Consider the following 24321-nt stretch of genomic DNA (forward strand, 5'->3'; position numbering starts at 1 on the left):
TTGTTGGAGATAGTCATTGCCTGGCACTTCTGTGGCGCGAATGTTACCTGCCACTTATCAGCCTAAGCCTGAACGTCGTCCAGGTCTTGTTGCATGCAGGCATGGACTGCTTCATTATGAGGAGTTGTGAATGGCACTGAACACAGTGCAGTCATCAGTGAACATCCCCATTTCTGACCTTATGTTGGAGGGAAGGTCATTGATGAAGCAGCTGAAAATGGTTGGGCCTAGGACACTGCCCTGAGGAACTCCTGCAGCGATGTCCTGGGGCTGTGATGATTGACCTTCAACCACTACAACCATCTTCCTTTGTGCTAGGTATGACTTCCCCTCGGTCAACTACCCCTGCCCCACGATGAGCCCCCACAATCTCTCCCCCAACTCTATACCCCCCCCCACCGCGATCTCTCGCTCTCTCCACCACACTCCAAGCCCCCCCTGCCCCACCAATCCCCAATCTTCTCGATTGCCAGGGACCATCTCCAACAGTCCCCAGCTGCTGCCTTGTACCGCAGGCTTTTCCGCCTGGCAGCCAGCCAACCTTCAATCTGGCCGGCTGCCGGGTGGGAAACAGAGCAAAATAATACTAAGGGGGTCCTGCCATTGAATTCGGCAGGACCTCCTCGTTCCCGGGTTTCCCGGCCGATGCTTCCTCCACGCATTCTCATAAATATCGGGCCATTGTATCATAAAAATGGTGCTGGTACAGGGAGAGATGGGGGTATTTCCTGGGATGGATGCCTATCGCTCAGCACTGGGCACAGTCGATTTTAGCAAATACATCCTGGACCAAAATAAATGTCCTTCAATCAGTCTACAATGAGACCTTCAATCAGTCTACACTGAGACCTTCAATCAGTCTACAATGAGACCTTCAATCAGTTTACAATGAGACCTTCAATCAGTCTACACTGAGACCTTCAATCAGTCTACACTGAGACCTTCAATCAGTCTACAATGAGTCCTTCAATCAGTCTACAATGAGACCTTCAATCAGTCTACACCGAGACCTTCAATCAGTCTACAATGAGACCTTCAATCAGTCTACACTGAGACCTTCAATCAGTCTACAATGAGACCTTCAATCAGTCTACACTGAGACCTTCAATCAGTCTACAATGAGACCTTCAATCAATCTACACTGAGACCTTCAATCAGTCTACACTGAGACCTTCAATCAGTCTACAATGAGACCTTCAATCAGTCTACAATGAGACCTTCAATCAGTCTACAATGAGACCTTCAATCAGTCTACACTGAGACCTTCAATCAGTCTACACTGAGACCTTCAATCAGTCTACACTGAGGCCTTCAATCAGTCTACAATGAGACCTTCAATCAGTCTACAATGAGACCTTCAATCAGTCTACAATGAGAAACCAATGTGATCTGGGGAAATCCCTATGGCTGATGTTACCCCACTGTTTAACAACTGGGGGAGAATTTCCATAAGGTGAGTTGTACCACTTTTACATCAATGGTGTGGAGAAACATTTACACAGGAGTTTCCTGGGTCAGCTCCTCTGCATATCCACTGGACACTGGAGTAGTGATTGGTGTAAATCTTGTGTAAAACAGGTGTAATCTGCTGGGGTACATGGAAATTAGGGCGCTGCCTTTAGAAAGCTTCTGGTTGAAGACTGCATCAGCAGCCTGGGGGAGCAGCTGGTTCAGTAAGAAACAGTAACGGAAACAGAAACCGCTGGAGACACTCAGCAGGTCAGGCAGCGTCTATCGCGAGAAAGCAAATCAGTCGACGTTTCAGGTATGGACCCTTCCTCAGAACTAACTGATTTGCATTCTCTCGCTAGATGCTGCTTGACCTGTTGAGTGTCTTCAGCATTTTCTGTTTTTGTTTTGGATTTCCAGCATCTGCGGTATTTTACTTCTTGTTGAAGTAAGGAACAGTGCTTGGCTCACTCGCTTGACTGTCAGCTAGTTTGACTGCCTGTCTCAGGAATCTTTTTGTGCCACTTTTGTCGACTACAGGAGCAGCTGGCACACCCATCCAAACAATGCACAAGGGCACACACTCAGGCAGAGAAAATATCACAATTTCACAGAGTCTGCCTGGCAAGCCTGACTGAGACCAGGAGATACAGATTGCTGGGTGTCTGTGTCAGCAAATGTGCCAAAAATATGACTTGTACCACGTGGAGGGAGGTGGGACTTGCATGGAGTGCCAACTCACCCCCAGGACTGCAGACCAGTGATACAAGAAATTCAAAGACCTGTCTAGGGCAGGCAAGGTAACACACCAGCTGCTCTTTTATTTCCTTGTCCACCCTGCGCACCAGCACACTCTTCACCCTCTTACAGTAACAGCTGTAGCTAACCCTTCCCAATACATTCTGGTTAAATGGGGCACTAAATTGTGATCTTACACTGTGGCTACCCATCTTCCCTTACAGCAATTACTTGCAGGCACAACCCTAAAGTCCCTTCTACCGTTTTAAGTCTGATACCTCCACATCTCTAACTTCAGCTCTCCTATGCCATTTGGCACATACTCAGCTGCTAGCCGTCCCCTAATTCACTCAATCTTGTAGCAGGAGAAAATGCATGCAATGTTCACGAAAGACAAGCCACCCAACCTTAAATACCTCATACCTTACAAGAAGGCGGCCATGAAGTTCATGCCACTGGCAATGGTAAGGTCATGGGCACCAGGTTAGTGACTGAAGACCAACATTATCACCCTGGCATCGCTGTGAAGCACGACATAGCCACAAACTTCCACCCCTTTCACCCATTCTTAGCTTGAACTCTCCTTTCCTGCAAATCTACCACAGTGACAGTGGGGATAGGAGGAGGAAGATGTTGAGGAGGAGGAGGAGGAGGAAGAACTAGAACAACTTGCTTGTGAACTATGATGATGAAGAAGAGAGACAAGTGATAAAGTCTGATCACCTGCACCCATGAGTTCCTGCAGAGACCTCCGGGCCAATTTTCCTCTGCCCCAACTGCCTACAATTCACCTCCTGCTCACTTTGATATGCTAGGAGGGAATTAGATTATGTTGATGTGGATGTGGCACCTGGTGATTCACAGAGCACGAGGGAGTTGAAGGACTAGGAAATGGGTGATGTGGAGAAGGCTGTCTGTGCCATGGGACTCAAACTCCTAGGTACTCCCCTGAAAAGAAGGATGTTCACAGAACATCACACCTATGTACAGACTCTGAGGTCAGTCTCCAAGGATGTGCCTCTTCAACCTAAAGCTCACATTTGCAGGGATATCAGGGAGCAGTCAGTGCCTCAACCTCCACAGAAGCTCTGGAGGCAATTGGGAGAGAATAGACAACACCCTGCATACAAACTTCCAGACCATGGAGACCGCAATGGGCTTGCAGGCTCGGATAGCTACCTTTAGACCAGCCATCCTGCCGATCAAGTGGGGATACAGATCCAGAGCCCAGTGGTGATGGCTGGAGTCCACCTGCCTGATACTACCATCTCTTATAATAGCAGTACATGCCAGGCCTCTCCAGTAAGACATGGGAGGTGAAACCAGGCTGCTCAAGAGCAACCTCCAGAGATGCAGCCAGAAACAGCTCCCTGCCAGAAGCAAGGTGTCATGAGAGGAAGGCCATCTCTGTCCTATTAACTTTTTGTAGAGGTGAAAGAAAAGCACATGTAGCCACGCAGGGGAAGCACGGTGTTCGGAAAGAGTACGTTGGCTTGTGTTCACTTTGGACTTTATATTGTAATAAAATAGATTATGCACGGAGGTCATGTTTTGTTATTCAGGGAGTTTAGACACATACCAGGAAAGGTGCACTTATTTGATGCTGGTTTATTCAATCAGGTGCTGATTATTGGCATGGTTATGTAGGGGTAAAGAGGGCTGATGTGTTGTCATGTTCTAGGAAAGAGGGAATTTTTTTTTTAAACGGTGGGGAGGAGGATGTACGGCTCTGGTGTCAAAGGTAGACGGTGTTACACAGAAGAGAAGACTTCAGTGATGAGATGTGCTCTGATGCCCCTTGCAGCAGTCAGTGAGGAGTCCTCCGAGTGCAGATCATTGTGATGCTCTCCTTCATATAGTTCTGCCTCCAATGAAGCTAGGGCATATTACCAGCAATGTCAAAGTTCAGACGGTTTTGTATGCCAAAGGTGTACATGGCACAGCAGACTACAACTATGCTTGACGCACAATCTGCAGCATATAGCAGAGTCCACGCTGATCTGTCCTATTGATGCCCAATCTCGTAGAAGCCTGTGCCTCACTGTAGTGCTCCTATGCTGCTGTTTGGGCTACTCTTGGTGGTGTCATTATCCATGGGACCAATGGGTAGGCTTTGTCACCCACAAGCCATCCATTGTCGTAATTTTCTTCCTTGAAGAGGTCCGGGAGGGTCAAATTTCAAAGGATGAATGAATGAATCGTGACAAATTGTAGCATATCTGCAATTGACATGCAGGATCTTTGCATGCTGTCACACACAATCTGTACATTGAAGGAATGGAAGCTCTTCCTGTTTAGCTAGTTATGGGGATTTTCTATAGAAGTTCACAAAGCAACATGGGCACCGTCGATTACCTTGGGAAAGCCAGCAACCCCATAAAACTGGATGGTCCTATCTCGCTGCTACTTTGCTGTGATGCCAAAGGTGATGAATTCCGAATTCTTCTGTAAAGTGAGACAGTCACCTGATAAATACATGTCTGTACTGCACCCTGGATGATATTACATAAGAACATAAGAAATAAGAGCAGGAGTAGGCCATTTGGCCCTTTGAGCCTGCTCCGCCATTCAATAAGATCATGGGTGATCTTCTACCACAACTCCACCTTCCCGCACTATCCCCATATCCCTTGATTCCCTTAATATCCAAAAATCTATTGATTTCTGTCTTGAATATACTCAACGACTGAGCCTCCACAGCCCTCTGGGGGTAGAGAATTCCAAAGATTCACAAACCTCTGAGTGAAGAAATTTCTCCTCCTCTCAGTCCAAAATGGCTGACCCCTTATTCTGAGAGAGTGACCCCTGGTTCTAGACTCCCCAGCCGGGGAAACATCCTCCCAGCATCTATTCTGTCAAGCCCTGTAAGAATTTCATATGTTTCAATGAGATCACCTCTCATTCTTCTAAATTCTAGGGAATATAGGCCTAGTCTCCTCAGTCTCACCTCATAGGACAATCCCCGCATCCCAGGAATCAGTCTGGTGAACTTTTGCTGTACTCCCTCTAAGGCAAGTGTATCCTTCCTTAGGTAAGAAAACCAAGGGCTCAATTTTCCAAGCCTCGTGGAGGCGGGTATGGAGGCGGTACAGCACATAAAATCGGAGAAATTGGGGGCGGGTGGCAAACCCGCCCCCATCCCGCCTCTGTGCCCTTTTGCCAGGAGGTGGGAGGATGTGCAGCTTCGGGTCCCGTCTGCTGGAGGCAGGAAAGGCTTTTAATCCTTTTAACTGCCTGTTAACAGGCAGAAAAAGGGATCAGTGCCATTTTACCTTCACAGGTGAAGGCTTCCCGACCTCGGAGAACCCCGCCGGGTTGAAGGAGACGTGGAGGAGGTCTACGGCGATTGGAGGCACCTGGAAGTAAGGTGTAGAGGTGAGTGATGGGTGCAAGTGTGGAATGGTAAGTATGCAAGGTGAGTGATAAGTTTAAAAAAGTATTCACTTACCTTTTTTTTACTTCTATAGCCTTTAGCCGTGCTGGATCGGGAGAGCGGACATCCACCTTGTCAATTTCAGGTAATGGCTGATGGACCCTCCGATCCATCAAACATCTGAAATTTACTTTTTTACAGTGGTTTTTCATTCCTCACCACAAAAACTAATCAAACTCAAGAGAATGTCAGTGTTTGACAGCTTCACAGAGTTGTCAAACGCTGTCATTTCTTCTTTCAAGAAGTCTTGACAGATAGCACGTCTGACGTTGACGTGATCTGTCAGTGACTTCTTCCCTAATTGGCTTGCTGAGCCTGCAGGGCGGGCTTAATGAGCTCAATCAGGGGAAAATCCCTCTGAAGGTGAGGATGGAGGCGGGACATTGACACGACAAGCAGCAGTCCTGCCTCCAAGTTGCCTCCATTGACAAAATCCAGCTCCAAGACTGTACACAGTACTCCAGGTGTGGTCTCAGCAAGGCCCTACATAATTGCAGTAAGACTTCTCTACTCTTCGACTCCAATCCTTTTGTAATAAAGGCTAACAAACCATTTGCTTCCTAATTGCTTGCTGTACCTGCATGTTTGCTTTCTGTGATTTGTGTACAAGGACACCCAGGTCCCTCTGAATACCAACATTTGAGATTACAGAGTTCTCCCCTGGTTGCCTGAAATGAGTTGGTGCTATAACATTTGAATGCAGTGGTCACCGTCACAGCCAGAAATAACATGTTTGGATTAAAGGATAATTGTGTTTGTGTAAAGGCCCCTATAATTTAATCACTCAAGAAATAAACATTACAAACACTACCATCAACTGATTCCCCATTTAATCTCAAAGTATAACAACCATTCAACACTCTGCCTTAGCAACAACGCCAACAGTTATAAAAACCATGAAGCCTTTTTTATATCCCTTTACAATGGATTCCAGAAGCTGGCTACAGGCATCTATCAGGAAGGATTGAACAGGTTGGGGTTTTTTTCTTTAGAAAACAGAAGACTTAGAGGAGACCTGATAGAGGTCTTTAAAATAATGAATGGGTTGGACAAGGTAGATATAGAGAGAATGTTTCCACTTGTGGGAGAATCCAAAACTAGGGGCCATAAATACAAGATAATTACTAATAAATCCAATAGGGAAATATGGAGATGTTTCTTTATTCAGAGTGGTTAGAATATGGAACTCACTACCACAGGAAGTGGTTGAGGCAAATAGCTTAGATGCTTTCAAAAGGAAACTCGATGAGCACATGAGAGAAAAGGGAGCAGAAAGTTATGCTGAAAAGCGGAGATGAGGTAGATGGAATGGGAGGAGACTCGTGTGGAGTATAAACACCAGCACAGACGAGTTGGGCCAAATGGCCTTTTTCTGTGCGGTATATTCTATGTAATGTAATTTATGTGGTTAAATCCATAGTGTGTAACCCATGGATAGAATCATAGAATTAGCTTTACCTGGGTTTACAAGTCTACTCCTGGAAGAGAGAAAATGGATTTAACCACACAAACATGTGGAGCAGGATCACGGGCTTATGTTCTTCTTTTGATTCCAGGAGCCTAAGTACAGCTTTAATTTACAACCCTAAATGTAAGCTAGTTAGTCCTAATGTTCCTTACACCGAGTGCTTTCCCTCTGGTAATAACGCTAGGCTTTTACCTGGTAAATTTCTGGGGAGCCTGCCATATTCTTCTCTAAAAATGGGAGCACTTAAATCAAAGATTATTTCCCTTAGATTTTCCTTCTTAAAATGAAGTTTTCTGCCCAGTAGATGATCAATGGAAGATGGAGGTTCACCAAGGGTATGGAGTGGGCCTTTGGCGTAGCGGTAGCATCCCCGCCACTGGGCCAGAAGGCATAGGGTTTCGAACCCCACTCCAGACAGTCCTGGCAAGTGGAGTCGGAGTTCCGGCTCTAAATTCTGGGTTGACATCCAGCGGGATACTTGCATCCGTGGTTGTGGGTGGCCCCACCCCTCGTATGGGTTGTGGGAGCCCGTAAAACCCTCCCGCCATAGGACTAACCACCCTAATGGCTGGTATGAAGATGGTTATGGTCACGGAAGGAGCGTTAATCGCGGCCAGAAATCCTTCCACCACTTCATACAGTTCCCCAAAGGGAACAGTGTGAAGACACGTACGACGACGACCAAGGGTATATTAGCCTTCACGCTGCTAATATAGTGTTGGCTTTGCACCAATGCTAAACCGGCAATTTAAGTTTATAGTCAAGCTTAGCCTGACTCCAGAGTAAAGTGGATTGTGAATTCCTGGAGTGAATATCCTCACGCCACTTTGATTTGACACCACATGAAGTTAAATCCCTCACCACAATTTAAATGTTTAGAAAGTGAGGATGCTCCCTTCCCCACTTCCTGAACATTTCACTTTTTCATTGCTGGGAGAGAGCTCTGCCCAAGCCCGTATAAAGGCACACTGCTCTCTCCTGGGCAACACGGCTCTAGCTTGCATTGGACAGGAGCAAGACAATGTGAATGAAGTTCTGCCTGCTTTCAATCCAAACTGCAGATGCTGGCCACATGTGATGCTTGCAGTGTAAATTAACCGTAAACAGAAAACGCCTTCCCCTGTGTCTGCTTGGCTTAGTTGGTATAACCCTTACTTCTGAGCCTTTGACATGGTTGACCACTCCATCCTCCTCCAACACCTCTCCAGTGTCGTCCAGCTGGGTGGGACTGCAGTTGCCTGGTTCCAATCTTATCTATCTAATCGTAGCCAGAGAATTACATGCAATGGCTTCTCTTCCTGCTCCCACATCGTTACCTCTGGTGTCTCCCAAGGATCTATCCTTGGTCCCCTCCTATTTCTCATCTAGATGCTGCCCCTTGGCGACATCATCTGAAAACACAGCGTTAGTTTCCACATGTATGCTGACAACACCCAGCTCTATCTCACCACCACTTCTCTTGACCCATCCACGGTCTCTAAATTGTCAGACTGCTTGTCCGACATCCAGTTCTGGATGAGCAGAAATTTTCTCCAATTAAATATTGGGAAGACCGAAGCCATTGTTTTTGGTCCCTGCCACAAACTCCGTTCCCTAGCCACTGACTCCATCCCTCTCCCTAACATCTGTCTGAGGTTGAACCACACTGTTCGCAACCTTGGTGTCATATTTGACCCTGAAATGAGCTTCCGACCACATATCCACAGCATAACTAAAACCACCTATAACAACCTCTGTAACATCGCCTGTCTCCGCCCTTGCCTCTGCTCATCCGCTGCTGAAACCCTCATCCATGCCTTTGTTATCTCTAGACATGACTATTCCAACACACTCCTGGCTGGCCTCCCGCATTCTACCCTACATAAACGTGAGGTGATCCAAAACTTGGCTGCCCGTGTCCTAATTTGCACCAAGTCCCGCTCACCCATCACCCCTGTGCTCGCTGACCTACATTGGCTCCCGGTTAAGCAACACCTCGATTTCAAAATTCTCATCCTTGTTTTCAAATCCCTCCATGGCCTCACCCCTTCCTATCTCTGTAATCTCCTTCAGCCCCACCACCACCCCCCATCCCCGAGATATCTGTGCTCCTCTAATTCTGCCCTCTTGAGCATCCCTGATTATAATCGCACAACAATTGGTGGCCGTGCCTTCTGTTGCCGAGGCCCTAAGCTCTGGAATTCCCTGCCTAAACCTCTCCGCCTTGCTACCTCTCTTTCCTCCTTTAAGGCGTGCCTTAAAACCTACCTCTTTGACCAAGCTTTTGGTCACCTGCCCTAATTTCTCCTTATGTGGCTCAGAGTCAATAAAATTTGTATTAAAATACTCCTGTGCAGCGCCTTGGGATGTTTAACTACATTAAAGGCACTATATAAATACAAGTTGTTGTTGTTTGAGTTATAAGTCCAGATTTTCTGGCTGCCGTGTTTGCCTAAATAACAGCAGTGACTGCATTTCAAAATAATTTATTGGTCGTGAAGCACTTTGGGACATAAGGTGGCGCTATATAAATGCAAGTTCTTTCATTCTTTCCAGATGGTGTCACCTATATTAATTAGGCATGCCAGCTTAAAAAGAAATGTTACTCTACCACCTCATTTCATTAACATGTTTAAGTCGAAAATCATAATTATCAGAATGGAATGGAAGTGCAAGATGAGAGAATAAAACTGACTTTTCATGCAGATTAGCTAATTATCTTGAGTTACTCAATACTGCCCATCACTCGCTCCCTTGTTAGATCCCTAAAAGCAAGAGTGAGAGACAGTATTACCTGAAGCTATAGATTTGCCAGGTGCTGTTCTTGTGATGCCGTAAGTGTATCATTTCTCATATACAGGGAAGTGACAGTGCTGGTACAGCAGAATGCCTTCGTGTCAGCTTGGGGTGGCTTGGAAGATAAGCACTAGCACTGCCCATCTGGAATCTCATTACTTTTTTTCACTAATTTCAGGGAATGGCTTCACATCTCATTAGCCTCTCTGGATACCTGGAAACCTCTGCTCCTTTTAAGAAGCTGCCATACATGATCTGTCTTTATGATTTCCTCTTCAGATAACAAAATGTGTTTGTCAACCAAAAAAGTGCAGAAGTTACTGGAACAAAGATTAGAATAGTTCAGTACAATCATTGGGACCACATGGAGACTCTCCTGCCAGTTTCAAAAGACATAGTATAAATTACAAACTCGACTGTGGTGCCCTAAATGAGACCACATACTGGTTGTGGCATTGCACTCATCTTTATGTTCCTTACTCAGCACTCCTTGCATAAGAGAGGTCTACGAAAAAAGATGACACCACCGTGAAGCTCGAGGACAATTACATATTTTCTTCGACACTATACACTGCACACTTCCTTGAGCTTTGAGACACCCACTCCCCAATAGTGTTGCAAAGACTGGAGGGGCAGGAGCCCACAGGAAAGTTTAGGCCTCCCCTCTCCTGGGCTCCCCACTTTCCTGAGCGCGAGACCCTCCCTGAAACCCTCTCCCCACGATGTACTTGAGGTTCGGCGACTGTTTCTTCTGTCCCAGTCCAAAATGGCAGACCAAAATGCTCAACGCCATCAGACCAACTGCACCACATAATGGAGTTGTAATGTGAACAGACACAAATGTCTGTGTCAAACTTACCTCTGGGGGTTGGGCTCGTTGTGCTTGTCTCGTTCGTGCTTTATCATTCGGTATTTTCCAATCCTGGAGTCTGGTCGGGAGACTTTCATACCTTTCAGTGTTATTCTGAAGAATAACGACAGATAGAAAAAAAAATGCATCACAGAAAAGCAGGTAGAGGAGTACCTCAGGAGCAAATAATAATAATGTATACAACATATATACTGCCCAAAGAACTCCCTGGTAAATGGCTGCTAATTACTTCTCAATAATTTACAGTAATGACGCCAGAATCAATAATTCTTTAGTGCAACAATCAGAACACAGCAATGACAAGGAACACAGTGGTACAATGCATTCCCACTGGCTGTCACTGTGTGCCCAAAACCCACCAAGAAGTCAAAAATCACCAATATATGTTATAGAAAGTAATTGATATGCTGGAGTATTTTAAGTCAGGACTCTAATCTCTGGGTTCAGATGAAAATTATAATTATTCACGAAGTATTATCAATACCTTGAATAGCTGCCCGTTATCAATCCATGTACCTATTGTGCTGCAATACACTTCAACAGATTGGGAAAAGACAGAGATGTGAGAAGCTCAGAGAGGGCAGCGACAGAGGCTGTCAGAGGTACAGAGAGAGGGCAGAGACAGGGGCTGTCAGAGGTACAAAGGGCAGAGACAGGGGCTGCCAGAGACACAGAGAGGGCAGAGACAGGGGCTGTCAGAGGTACAGTGAGGGCAGAGACAGGGGCTGTCAGAGGTACAGAGAGGGCAGAGACAGGGGCTGTCAGAGGTACAGAGAGGGCAGAGACAGGGGCTGTCAGAGGTACAGAGAGGGCAGAGACAGGGGCTGTCAGAGACACAGAGAGGGCAGAGACAGGGGCTGTCAGAGGTACAGAGAGGGCAGAGACGGGGCTGTCAGAGGTACAGAGAGGGCAGAGACAGGGGCTGTCAGAGGTACAGAGAGGGCAGAGACAGGGGCTGTCAGAGGTACAGAGAGGGCAGAGACAGGGGCTGTCAGAGGTACAGAGAGGGCAGAGACAGGGGCTGTCAGAGGTACAGAGAGGGCAGAGACAGGGGCTGTCAGAGGTACAGAGAGGGCAGAGACAGGGGCTGTCAGAGGTACAGAGAGGGCAGAGACAGGGGCTGTCAGAGGTACAGAGAGGGCAGAGACAGGGGCTGTCAGAGGTACAGTGAGGGCAGAGACAGGGGCTGTCAGAGACACAGAGAGGGCAGAGACAGGGGCTGTCAGAGGTACAGTGAGGGCAGAGACAGGGGCTGTGAGAGACACAGTGAGGGCAGAGACAGGGGCTGTCAGAGGTACAGAGAGGGCAGAGACAGGGGCTGTCAGAGACACAGAGGGCAGAGTCACAGGATCTCAGAGCAAGGACAGTTTATGTACGACAAATGGAAAGTATGTAAATACAAAACAATTTTCTGCAAGCGAGACTTTTGTTATTTTTTAGTTCTATATAGAAATCATCCAAGCTACTCAATACATCTTTTGAATCACTCCCAGGTGAAAATTATTCATTATGTATTATGCCATGCAAGCTTTCTTGTGAAATAGATTTGGAAGTCTGTGAAGCTAGTATCGCTGGAATGAGTTTTATCCTGTTATGTTAAAGGGCGTCTCCGTCCTTCTTTAGTTGAAGGGGCAGGGGGTATACCATCATTTTTATTATTGCAAATAATATTCACCTTCATCCCCCTGGAAAACACTTATTTTTCTGAATATTGTCCTTACCTGCACAAAGCCCCACACCACCATCCTATCGAACCTCCCTGTGCCTCAGTAAATTGACTATAAAATTCTCATTTTTAATTTAAGCCCCTCCGTTGTCTCACCTCACACTACCTCAGTGATCCCCTGTGTCCCCGCACACACCATCTGCTCCTCTAAAACTGGGCTACTCTTTGTCCCCAATGTTATGTTCATAAATAAATAGACGTTTTCATTATGAACAGCTAGCTTGAGCGAGTCATTTATTCAGCCATGTGGACTAGTGTACAGGCATCCATCTTGACTACTGCCTTGTGGGTAGCCCCCCTAAACATACAGCTCCACCTAGTGTACCATTCTAGAATGACATGTTACTGATCATTACATCCCCCTTCCTTAGAGGTTAAACAAAATCAATATCAATCAATCATAACGACATAAACATCTTCACAATAGTCAACACATTTTCATACTTTACTTTATGAACTCTAAGCTTTTAATTCTTTATTATAGTTTTCTTTGTACTCAAAGATTAAGTCTATCAGGCTTTTTTACTTCACGTGTGGATCTTCTCAGCACAGGTAAGTCTGATGTGTTTTCATGAGAGCCTGTATGTGTGTTTGTGTTAGATTGTTCTGGTGGTGAGTGACAAGATTCAGTTGCGGCATTGTCATCGATTTGCTCTTGGATAGTTTCTTGTGTTTTCAGGAGAGAACGGCGGTTCCTCCTGAGAATCTGTCCTTCCTCAGTTCTAACAGTGTATGACCTTGGTCCTACTTCCTCAAGTACTGTAGCTTTCCTGTTCCATGCATCTGGATCCTCAATCCTGACAACATCATCCCTTGTCAATGGTTTCAGAGTTTTGGATGACTTGTCATAGTGTGATTTCTGTTTCAGCTTTAACAGTTGAAGTCTCTGTCTCAGTTCCTTACTCTGCTTTTCTTTTGCACAGCAGGGTAGCGTGGTGCGCAACTTGCAACCCATTAGGAGTTCAGCAGGTGAAGAACCACAGTCTAAAGGGGAGGCTCGGTAGCTCAGCAGGGCGAGATAAGGATCAGACTTGCTTTCTGTTGCTTTCTTCAGTAGCTGTTTGAGAACTTGAACACCTTTCTCTGCCTTACCATTCGACTGAGCATACAGAGGACTGGATGTGATGTGCTGAAAGCCATAATGTGCTGCAAACTGTTGCCACTCCTTACAGTTGAAGCATGGACCATTGTCGCTAACGGCAATCCTGGGAATTCCATGTCTGGCGAAGATGGATTTAACATGCATTATGACACTGCTTGCTGATGTGCTTGAGAGCAGCGCCATCTCAGGATAGTTAGAATAGTGGTCAATCACTATTAGATAGTCTTTACCATTCAAATGAAAGAGGTCCATACCAACCTTTTGCCATGGTGCTGTTGGTAAGTCAGCTACTATCATTGGTTCCTTTGCTTGTTTGTTTTGGTGTTTCTGACATGTCTCACATATGCCTATCATGTTCTCAATGTCCTTATTTATGCCAGGCCAATAAACAGTGTCTCTTGCTCTCCTTTTGCATTTTTCAATTCCGAGGTGTCCCTCATGAATCCTTTTGAGCATGTCTTGACGTAGAGCCTGTGGAATGACTATTCTGTTCTGTTTTAGTAATAGTCCACTTGCGACACTTAACTTTGACCTGATGTGATAGTACTTTGGACAGGAACCTTTTGGCCAACCATGATGAATGTTCTCTATTACTGTTTGTAACACCGTATCCTTTACTGTTTCTTCTGCTATTTGCTTTGATTTTGTGTCTGACACGGGCAGCGCAGCGGTGACCATACTCACATGAACATCCACGTCTTCCTCAGTAGAGCTCACATGACTCATTGTGGGTGCTCCGGATAGTGCATCTGCTAACACTATGTGTTTGCCTGGTGTGTAGATCAGTTCAAAGTCATATCTTTGCAGCTTCATCATGAGTCGTTGAATCCTTGGAGACATCTCATTCAGATTTTTTTTAATGATGGCAACCAGTGGGCAGTGGTCTGTCTCAACTGTGAAGGTGGGAAGTCCATATATGTAGCCATGGAACTTTTCTAGTCCAACTACCAAACCTATAGACATTCCTTTTCAATCTGGGCGTATCGACACTCAGAATCAGTCATAGACCTGGAGGCATAGGCAACAGGCTTCCAATCTTCACCCTCTGCTTGTAGCAAGACCGCGCCTAGGCCATCTTTTGATGCATCCGTTGACACTTTGATTCTCTTTGTTGGGTCAAAGAAGGTGAGTACAGGTGTGGTTGTCAGCACTGTTTTGAGGTTCATCCACTCTTGTTCATGTCTTTCTGTCCATGCGAACTCATTTGTTTTATGTAGCAGGTCTCGCAGACAGGCTGTCTTGGCTGACAAGTTAGGAATGAACTTTCCAATGAAGTTTATCATCCCCATGATGCGTAGCACTCCTTTTTTGTCAGTGGGTCGGGGCATGTTGAGTATGGCGTTTACTTTTTCCATATCTGGCTCTATTCCTTTACCAGATAGATTATCTCCTAGGAAAGTGACTTCCTGGATGCCAAACTGACACTTGGCTTTGTTGAGCTTCAGTCCATTCCGGCGTGTGCTCTGTAGCACTTTAGTCAGTCTCTCATTGTGTTCTTTCAGTGTGGAACCCCAGATGATGATGTCATCAACATAGACCCGAACTCCTTCCAGACCTTCAATTATGTGTTCCATCACTCTATGAAAGATTTCAGATGCAGATATTATCCCGAAAGGCATTCTGAGGAAACAATACCTGCCAAATGGTGTGTTGAAGGTACAGTATTTGGTGCTCTCTTCATCCAGTTTTAGTTGCCAAAATCCTTGAGGCATCGAGCTTTGTGAAGTTTCTGGCACCTGACATTTCACTGGTGATTTCTTCTCGCTTGGGAATCTGGTAGTGTTCACGTTTTATGTTTGCATTTAAGTCCTTTGGATCCATGCATACTCTTAGATCATTGTTCTTTTTCTTTACACATACCATGGAGTTGACCCAGTCTGTTGGCTCTTCGACTTTCCTGATGACTCCTAGTGTGGTCATTCTGTCCAGTTCTTTCTTGAGCCGGTCACGCAGTGGTGCTGGAACTCTCCGCGGAGCATGTACCACTGGCTGAGCATCCTCCTTTAGCTGGATCTTGTAGGTGAATCACAGAATCACAGAAACCCCACAGTGCAGATAGAGGCCATTTCGGCCCATCGAGCCTGCACCGACACATATCCCACCCGATCCCCGTAACCCCTACACCAACACATATCCCACCCTATCCCCGTAACCCCACGTATTTAATCCCCCTAACACTAAGGGTCAATTTATCATAGCCAATCAACCTAACCCGCACATCTTTGGACTGTGGGAGGAAACCGGAGCACCCGGAGGAAACCCACGCAAACACGGGGAGAATGTGCAAACTCCACACAGACAGTCACCCGAGGCCGGATTCGAACCCGGGTCCCTGGCGCTGTGAGGCAACAGTGCTAACCACTATGCCACCGTGCTGCCCTGGTAGAACTCCAAATGCTTTGAACACATCCTAGAAATTATTCACTACAGAATCCACCGAGTCATCTGGTCTGCTTATGGCACAGTTTATACGGTAGACTCTCTTGACCAATTCTAAGTCCTCACAAGCTTTGTCACCTAGTAATGAATCAAGTCCTTCAGCCACAACAGAAAACATGAGATGATGCACTTTGTCTTTGACTGTCACTTTAAGTGTGCATACACTTAAGCTATCTATTTCCTGTCCATTATAGTTCTTCAGTAGTACTGACTTTTTCTGTATTTTGGGCTTTTCTTTCATATTTTTAATGTCACTCATACTGATTAAGTTTGCTTTTGCCCCAGTGTCTAGTTTCAATGTAACTAATGCTCCATTTACCTGCAGTGACATTATCCATTTGTCCTCTTTTACTGCATTAACTTTATGTTCAGCATTGTCCATTCCTGAGGGCTGCACATTTTCTGTATCCTTTTCTATATTGTCACATGACACCATTCCTACAAAAAATGTCTCACTTAAATCAGTGTCCTCTTTTACTGCATTAACTTTATGTTCTTTTTGTTTTTACTTTTGAAAAGCATTGTTTGGCAAAGTGATTCTTTCCATTACATTTTGTGCACATTTTCCCAAACGCTGGGCATTGTCTTGACTGGTGCTGGTAACCACAGCATTTACAATTGAAAGTTCCATCCTCCGATTGCTTTGCATTTCTGTTCTGCCCATGTTTCTTCCCTTTGTAGGACACAGCACCGACAGCAGCACAGTCACTCATTACAGTCGCATCATTATTAATTTCACTGAAAGTTTTGCGGCTGTTGAGCTAGCTCACTGGCATGGCATATTTTCACAGCTTTCTCCAATGTTAGTTCAGTTTCTCTCAACAAACGTTCCCTGACCTTTTTATCATGAATACCAAACATAATCTGGTCACGAATCATGGGTGATTTCAGTTCAGAGAAATTACATGTCTGTGCTTTCAGTTTCAGATCGGTCACAAAGCTATCAAAAGTCTCATTTTGCTGCTGTGTCCGTGAACAGAACACATACCTCTCATAGGTCTCGTTCTTTTTGGGAGAACAATGTATATCAAACTTCTTTAGCACATCGTCCATTTTTTGTCTGTCCTCCTCTTGATCAAATACAAACGTATTTAATACCACTATCGCCTGCGGGCCTGCAACCATGAGCAGCAACGCTATTTTCCTTGCATTTGGCATCGTACCGAACCCGATGGCAGCAATGTAGAGTTCGGATTGTTGTTTGAAAGTCCACCAATTGCAGTCGACATTCCCCGTGAGTTTCAAACCCTCCGGTGGCTTCAAATTCTCCGTGTCGCGTTTCACAATATTCAGCAGATATTACCAATCCTGGTACCATGTTATGTTCATAAATAAATAGACGTTTTCATTATGAACAGCTAGCTTGAGTTAGTCATTTATTCAGCCATGTGGACTAGTGTACAGGCATCCATCTTGACTACTGCCTTGTGGGTAGCCCCCCTAAACATACTGCTCCACCTAGTGCACCATTCTAGAATGACATGTTACTGATCATTACACCCAACTCTCTCTGCTCCACCTTTGCAGACCACTTGTTCAGCCCCTACACACACTCCTGTTCTCTAGAACGCCTGCCAATGCTCTCTGCGCCTTGCTATCTCTCTGGGATTTCAAAAACTTCCTGCACTCTTCTCTAACTGTGTTTTCAGCCCTCCCTCCATGCACACACTCTCCCTTTTTCCATCCTGCTGGTTTTTCCTCCTTCATGTGAAGGGCTCTGAGATGTCTTCCTGGACTAGAAATGTAATTGTTGTGGCGCTGCCTCCAGGACCTGGATGGCCCCTTCATGTCGCACCAGCCTATATAGAATAATCCACATGTGGCCCAGTTGTGCCTGTACAGGTTCAGCATGACCTCAGGTGAATTAAAATCTACTGACTGGGCAATCTATTTGCTTTAATGATTGTTGGCGCACCATTTGGTTTTGCTAACTGAATCAAAATAAAAGGCCACTTTCAACATCCAAGGGACTGGCAGCCCCTACTGCTGAACTCCTTCAGGAAGCAGTTCTGCAATATAAATACAGCACAAGATGCCTAGTTTGCATTAAACTGCACAAATCACAGTCATTCCTCTGTGTGTGGTGTATATTCAAGAGGACTGTACTATTGTATTTATGCATTAGTGCTCGTCAGTGTTTTCAGTCCTTTGATTTAAATATGGATGAAGACAAATGCAAAAACATAATCTATACATATATTATGTAAAATAACAGATGTTCATGCAATTCATGAGAGAGGTGCAAAGGGTCCCTTATTATTTTCTGGCTTGTACAGTGCACACTGGGTAAAAGCAGAGTATTTGTTTATATCCAGTATTGTAAATGGCCGATTTTAACCCTGCCCTCCTGGTGGAAACTGGGCCCGGCCGCAAGACCCTCCCGAACTCCCTGCCAACCGCCTACCCGAGTGCCAGGGACCATTCCTTTGGGTCCCCAGCTGCAACCCGACATCCCAATTCCACCCACTGGCCAACTGCCACTTCCCACTAGGTTTTGGGAAAGGGTGGGGGGGAGGGCGGGCGGGGGGGGGGTTAGTGGGGAGAGACTTACGGTGCCTATGCAGATCACGCCCGGGAGCTAAAACTACCTCAGCCCCTCGACTCCCACCTCCAGTTAAAATTGGGTCGGACGCCTCCTGTGTTTCAGCTTCTCTGCATACAAGTTATACACCCATCACAGCTATTGATATGCAAGATCAGGACAAGCTGTGCTGGTGACTGACGAGCTGGGATTCCCTCTTTACCCAGCCCCCACTTGCTTTAAAATGTATTCCTTTTCCTGCTTTTTTTCCAGTTCTAACAAAGGGTCTTGGACCTGAAACGTCAACTCTGTTTCTCTCTCCACGGATGCTGCCCTGGCCTGCTGAGTTTTTCCAGTGTTTTCTGTTGTTATTTCATCTGTCTTTACATTAGTTCCCTTCTTAATGCAAGATTTTCAAGACAGCACCCGTCAAGAAAATATATTCTCAACTATTGCCCTCGACAGTGAAACTTTTGGAAAACAAGATATAAGAACATAAGAAATAGGAGCAGGAGTAGGCCATACGGCCCCTCGGGCCTGCTCCGCCATTCAATAGGATCATGGCTGATCTGAATCTAGACTCACATCCACTTCCCTGCCCTCTCCCCATAACCCCTAATTCCCTTATCTGCTAGGACAATGTTGATCTCCATTTTAAATTTATTTAATGTTGCAGCTTCCACAGCTCTCTGGGGTAGCAAATTCCATAGATTTACTACCCTCTGAGTGAAGAAGTTTCTCCTCATCTCAGTTTTGAAAGGGCAGCCCCTTATTCTAAGATTATGCCCCCTAGTTCTAGTCTCACCCATCAGTGGAAACATCCTCACCGCATCCACCCGATCAAGCCCCCTCACAATCTTATATGTTTCGATAAGATCGCCTCTCATTCTTCTGAACTCCAATGAGTAGAGTCCCAACCTATTCAACCTTTCCTCATAAGTCAACCCCCTCATCTCTGGAATCAACCGAGTGAACCTTCTCTGAACCGCCTCGAGAGCAAGTATATCTTTTCTTAAATATGGAAACCAAAACTGCACGCAGTATTCCAGGTGTGGCCTCACCAATACCCTGTATAACTGCAGCAAGACTTCCCTGTTTTTATACTCCATCCCCCTTGCAATAAAAGCCAAGATTCCATTGGCCTTCCTGATCACCTGCTGCACCTGCATACTAACTTTTTGTGTTTCATGTACCAGGACCCCCAGATCCCTTTGTACTGTAGCACTTTGCAGTTTCTCTCCATTTAGATAATAACTTGCTCTTTGATTTTTTCTGCCAAAGTGCATAACCTCACACTTTCCAACATTATATTGCATCTGCCAAATCTCTGCCCACTCACTTAGCCTGTCTATGTCCTTTTGCAGGTTTTTTATGTCCTCCTCACTCATTGCTTTCCCTCCCATCTTTGTATCGTTGGCAAACTTGGATATGTTGCACTCGGTCCCTTCCTCCAAATCGTTAATATAGATTGTAAAGAGTTGGGGTCCCAGCACTGATCCCTGTGGGACACCACTAGTTACTGATTGCCAGCCCGAGAACGAACCATTTATCCCAACTCTTTGTTTTCTGTTAGATAGCTAATCTTCCACCCATGCCAGTACATATGCTGATCACTAACACTGAATCTTCAATTCAACTCATGATAAAAATAGTTGTACTTGATCTCCACCCACTTTAACACCTGCCCCATTGTCTGCCTTATCCCCAGCTCCTCCTGACCACTTAGTTACGGTGCAAATCCACATCCTATCATTCTGTGGCACAGCACACAATAGATACCTCACTGCCCCACAGCTGTGCAAGAGTATTCCTTTGCACAACTATAAAAACAAGGCTGGGAAAAACTGACCTGTGTTTTTAATGAGCTAATTATCTGCAAAGACCAAGAATAAGTCAGATATGACAATGTAGCATGCATGAAAAATATAATGCAGTGTGCATTCCTGCAGGAAGGTTGTACTGATTACGTCTCCCTTTGCATTCAACAGTTCTTGAGGTTTCTACCAAACTAATCACCAGAAGGCTCACATAATTATAGGAGTTATAGCGTAGAAGGACGTCATATGACGGATTGTTCCCGAGTCGACGCTAGCTCTTCAATGGGAGCTATCTACTTTAATCCTATTTCCCTGCCCTTTCCCATATCCGTTTGTATTCTTCCTTTTGAAATACTTATCCAGTTCCCTTTTACACGTTGTTATAGCCTGTGCCTCAATAGCCCCCTTGTGGTAATAAAGCATTCCTCGTTCCCATAAGCATCTTGGAAGAAGAGGAGGAGCAACAGCTGAGGGGTAGCAGGTTGGTGAAGCTGTACAGGCGGGCACATGGCACCTGCTGGTACCCCCACACCAGAGAATAAAGGCAAAGACACTCCTAGCTGCATGCAAGCAAGGTGCAGTGCCTGCCGAGGCTTTGTTTCAAAGGAAGCTGTCACTGAGTTCTGTCATAGACTGCAAGTGGACCTACTTTCCACTTCTACCCACTGGCGTTGCTCATGCATCCTGGGATCGAAAAACAACCTTAAATGCACTGCCAGCCTTTTCGTATTGTGCATATACACCAAATCATTCATTTAAAAAAGCTCCTCTTTATTCTGTTGTGCAGTGGGCATGCAGAGTGCAGCAGAAATGACGTAACATTTGCAGAATGAGAGTGAATGCCAATTATGATATTCAATCCAAAAAGTGCATCTAATAATAACAATGTGGTTTCACCTCTCAACGCTCTACCTGGAACGGATTCCCAGTAAGCTAACAAATCAGGATATATAATCTGTTCAACATCAGAGACAGGGAAAAAATGAGAAAGCTTCTTTGTGTCGACAAGCAGCCATTTACCGCTTATTCTCCTCAGCAACACTGATAACAGGAAGATGAATATAAATGGTGGCATCTTTTTGAGAAGAGGATCAATAAGCTGCTTGCTGGCTGCAAAGTGATGTTGACTCTCTCTGTAATGATACCAGGGCTGCCCCGTCTGGCTCTGTGTATCAGCATGTTGTGTGTCACACAAAAGCAGCTGGACACAAACACTCTTTAATGTTGCAATATTCCACACTCAACTGAGTCTTCATTCGCAGAGTACATGGGAGGCAGAGTGCTTGAACATCAGATATTCATTCATGGATGAACAGTTTAAACTAGTCATGCATGTTGCTGAAACAGTAAAGCGCTCAAAATGCAATCACTGATACTGCTGCTGTTTTTAAACTCATACAATAGGGATTAAAATGCAAAATTTAAGAGGAATGCAAAAATAATACAGTGGCATGCGTCCCTACTAATCCACAAGGCAAAACTTAAAAAAAACCTCCCTTTTCTGCTTTTGGGAACTTCCAGCTTGTGTGCCTTTCCCCCACTTGAGGGGGCAGGCAGACTGAGCCCCTTCCTAGGCCTCCGCCAGAAGCAATCCCTAATCAGCCAATGGATGATGCACGATAGCAAATAACAGCCGAGGCGGCAGCCTTCCCTCATCATGTGAAAGCTCCTAGTGATATATCCGTTCTTCAGTACATTGAGGATAAAACGTGAAGGACCAGGCTTAACATTATCTGATCAGCCATACCACATTCACAAGGTGAATTGGAAAAAGCAGCCATCACTGAAATATCCTTAGCACACTTTTCTGCCCCATTTCCCTTTATTCCTTAGGTTACTTCCTGCTCTAAGGCAACATTACCCTGATGATTGAACAGCCAAGCAATGTGCCCAGAGTTGCTCTTGATGACAGCATTAGAATTGACTTGCCCTCCAATTTTCCATCACTTCCTGAGTGGCCTCTTATCTCTCCTTAAAATAAAAAATAAATTTTGGAAACAATTTGTAATTTTTCTTTCTATTTTTGACACTATATTTTCTAGCCTTTCTGTTGTGTTTGCTATCTTCACCGGTATAGTGACAATTGTAGAAATAATACTGTATAGCATGCATATTTATTTTCTAGGGGTGTCTCGAGGCATACCGCCCCTAGAAAATGTTGATTTTTGAGGGTCATCCTTGGCTCAATGTTAGCACTCTTGCCTTTGTCAGAAAATTGTGGGTTCACATCTTATTCCAGAGACTTGAGCACATAATCTAATTATGACATACAGAACAGGCTCTTCTGATGGTTTAATGAGTTTATCCAATGAGTAATTGAGAAATACTGTAGGAATTAAACAGCGGGGTTGGGGTTATTGTCTCTGGCCAGTCAGAAGCCTCTGAGCTGCTCCAGGGACCCCCGTGCGGTTTCGAAGCGCTCCCCTATTCCTGGTTCTGACCACCGGACTTATTCGGTAGCGATGTAGACTGAAAACGTGACTCGTGGTTTGGGTGCAAAACAGACCAGTATTTATTGAAACAAAAGGAAAGAAACAACTTAAAAATAAACAATACAACACTCCTATGCTCGATACAGCACTTTTACTCAACGCAGTACACTTCGTGTCCACTAGAGCGCTCTTTGCTCAGTGCAACACTCCTTTATTTAAACACAGCACTTAAAAAAAAAAAACAGCTACAGTGTTCACCACAGCACTTCTCTGCTTGGTGCAACACCCCTTTTAATACAGTTTCAATATAGAACTGTGTTCACTATAGCACTTCTCTGCTAGTGCAACACCCCTTTTTAAATACAGTTTCAATATAGAACTCAGTATTCACTATAGCATTTCTCTGCTAGTGCAACACCCTTTTTAAATACAGTTTCAATACAGAACTCAGTGTTCACTATAGCACTTCTCTGCTAGTGCAACACTGTCTTACTTAAAATAGGGGAGGAGAAATGGACACAACGAGGGAAAATTGACTAAAATCACAGTTCTAACAAAATTCCCACTTAATTCCCACCCCTATACCTATTCTAAGTTGTCTTGTAAAAAGCCAGAAAAATATATGCTCACCAATGAAAATGCCTGCTCCGTGCCCTGCGATCTTTGATCTTCACTGCCCCGAAGTAAAAACACCCCAGTATTTTAAAAGTAAACTGCTGGTGTTCCACTCCTTTAGGCAGGCTCCCACATTGTAGAGGCACGGAGGCGAGGCCACACAGAGAGAGAGAGAAAGATGGCTTCTGAGAAGCTATCTTTTATACCCCATTGTCTGTAATGGGTTTTGAATAAAGTTGCAGTTTAAATGTGTCCTCATTGTCTGTGATGGCTTTGAATAAAGCTGCAGTGGTTTGAAATGTGTCCTCATTGTCTGTGATGGACTATCGAATAAAGCTGCAGTGGTTTGAACTATTTCCTTGATTGCTTGGGTAAACAAAAGTCTTTGTCCTGCGGTCAAACTGAAACCGCAGTCAAGTGGTTAATCCTTTGAATAAATAAACACAGTTTCTGTCGATTGTCTCCTGCAGGGAGGGGAACTCCCCTTTGATTGGCAGATTGACTGCTCCATTGAACCTCTCACAGACACAGCAGGCTGCTTTTTCAAGTCCTTTTGTCTTCTGCCATGTGGTCCGACGGCCATTTTGGTCCCTGGATTTTTAAAGGTATATCACCCAAGTATTCTTTAATCAAAATTAATCTTCGGAACTGTAGGAAATTTCGGAATTATTGTGAAATCCCTACAATACGGATCAGGAAGCCCAGCTAACTTGCCAGCTAGCCTCCGCCAGTAGCTGGCCAAACTATAACCAATCACCAAAACCCAGCAATCAACAGTAAACAGCCACCAGGAGCCACTCATCTACTATCAGTAACCAGCTAAATAACAGCTGGCAATGGTCAGCAGCAAACCAGCAGAACCCAGCCAAGCTTCCTGCCATCCAGTCACCTCCAGCAGCCAGTCACCCAAACCACAGCGAGCAGCTGGCTACTAG

General features: G+C 45.2%; 1 protein-coding gene across 2 annotated transcripts in view; it reads right to left on the bottom strand.

Moving 5' to 3' along the window:
* b4galt2 (UDP-Gal:betaGlcNAc beta 1,4- galactosyltransferase, polypeptide 2) overlaps nucleotides 1-24321 on the bottom strand; it is a 587897-nt gene that overhangs the window by 11857 nt on the left and 551719 nt on the right. The window contains exon 6 of one of the 2 annotated variants that reach the window (XM_085983110.1): nucleotides 10723-10827. The exons of the other annotated variant lie outside the window; for it this stretch is intronic. Within the exon in view, the coding sequence (XP_085839236.1) occupies nucleotides 10723-10827 (105 nt within the window). The remainder of the gene's footprint in view (nucleotides 1-10722; nucleotides 10828-24321) is intronic. 2 annotated transcript variants of the gene reach the window in all.

Source organism: Somniosus microcephalus, chromosome 3 (genome assembly GCF_052327205.1).
Source record: "Somniosus microcephalus isolate GS21.2 chromosome 3, FLI_Smic_1.0, whole genome shotgun sequence".
NCBI classification, from domain to species: domain Eukaryota; kingdom Metazoa; phylum Chordata; class Chondrichthyes; order Squaliformes; family Somniosidae; genus Somniosus; species Somniosus microcephalus.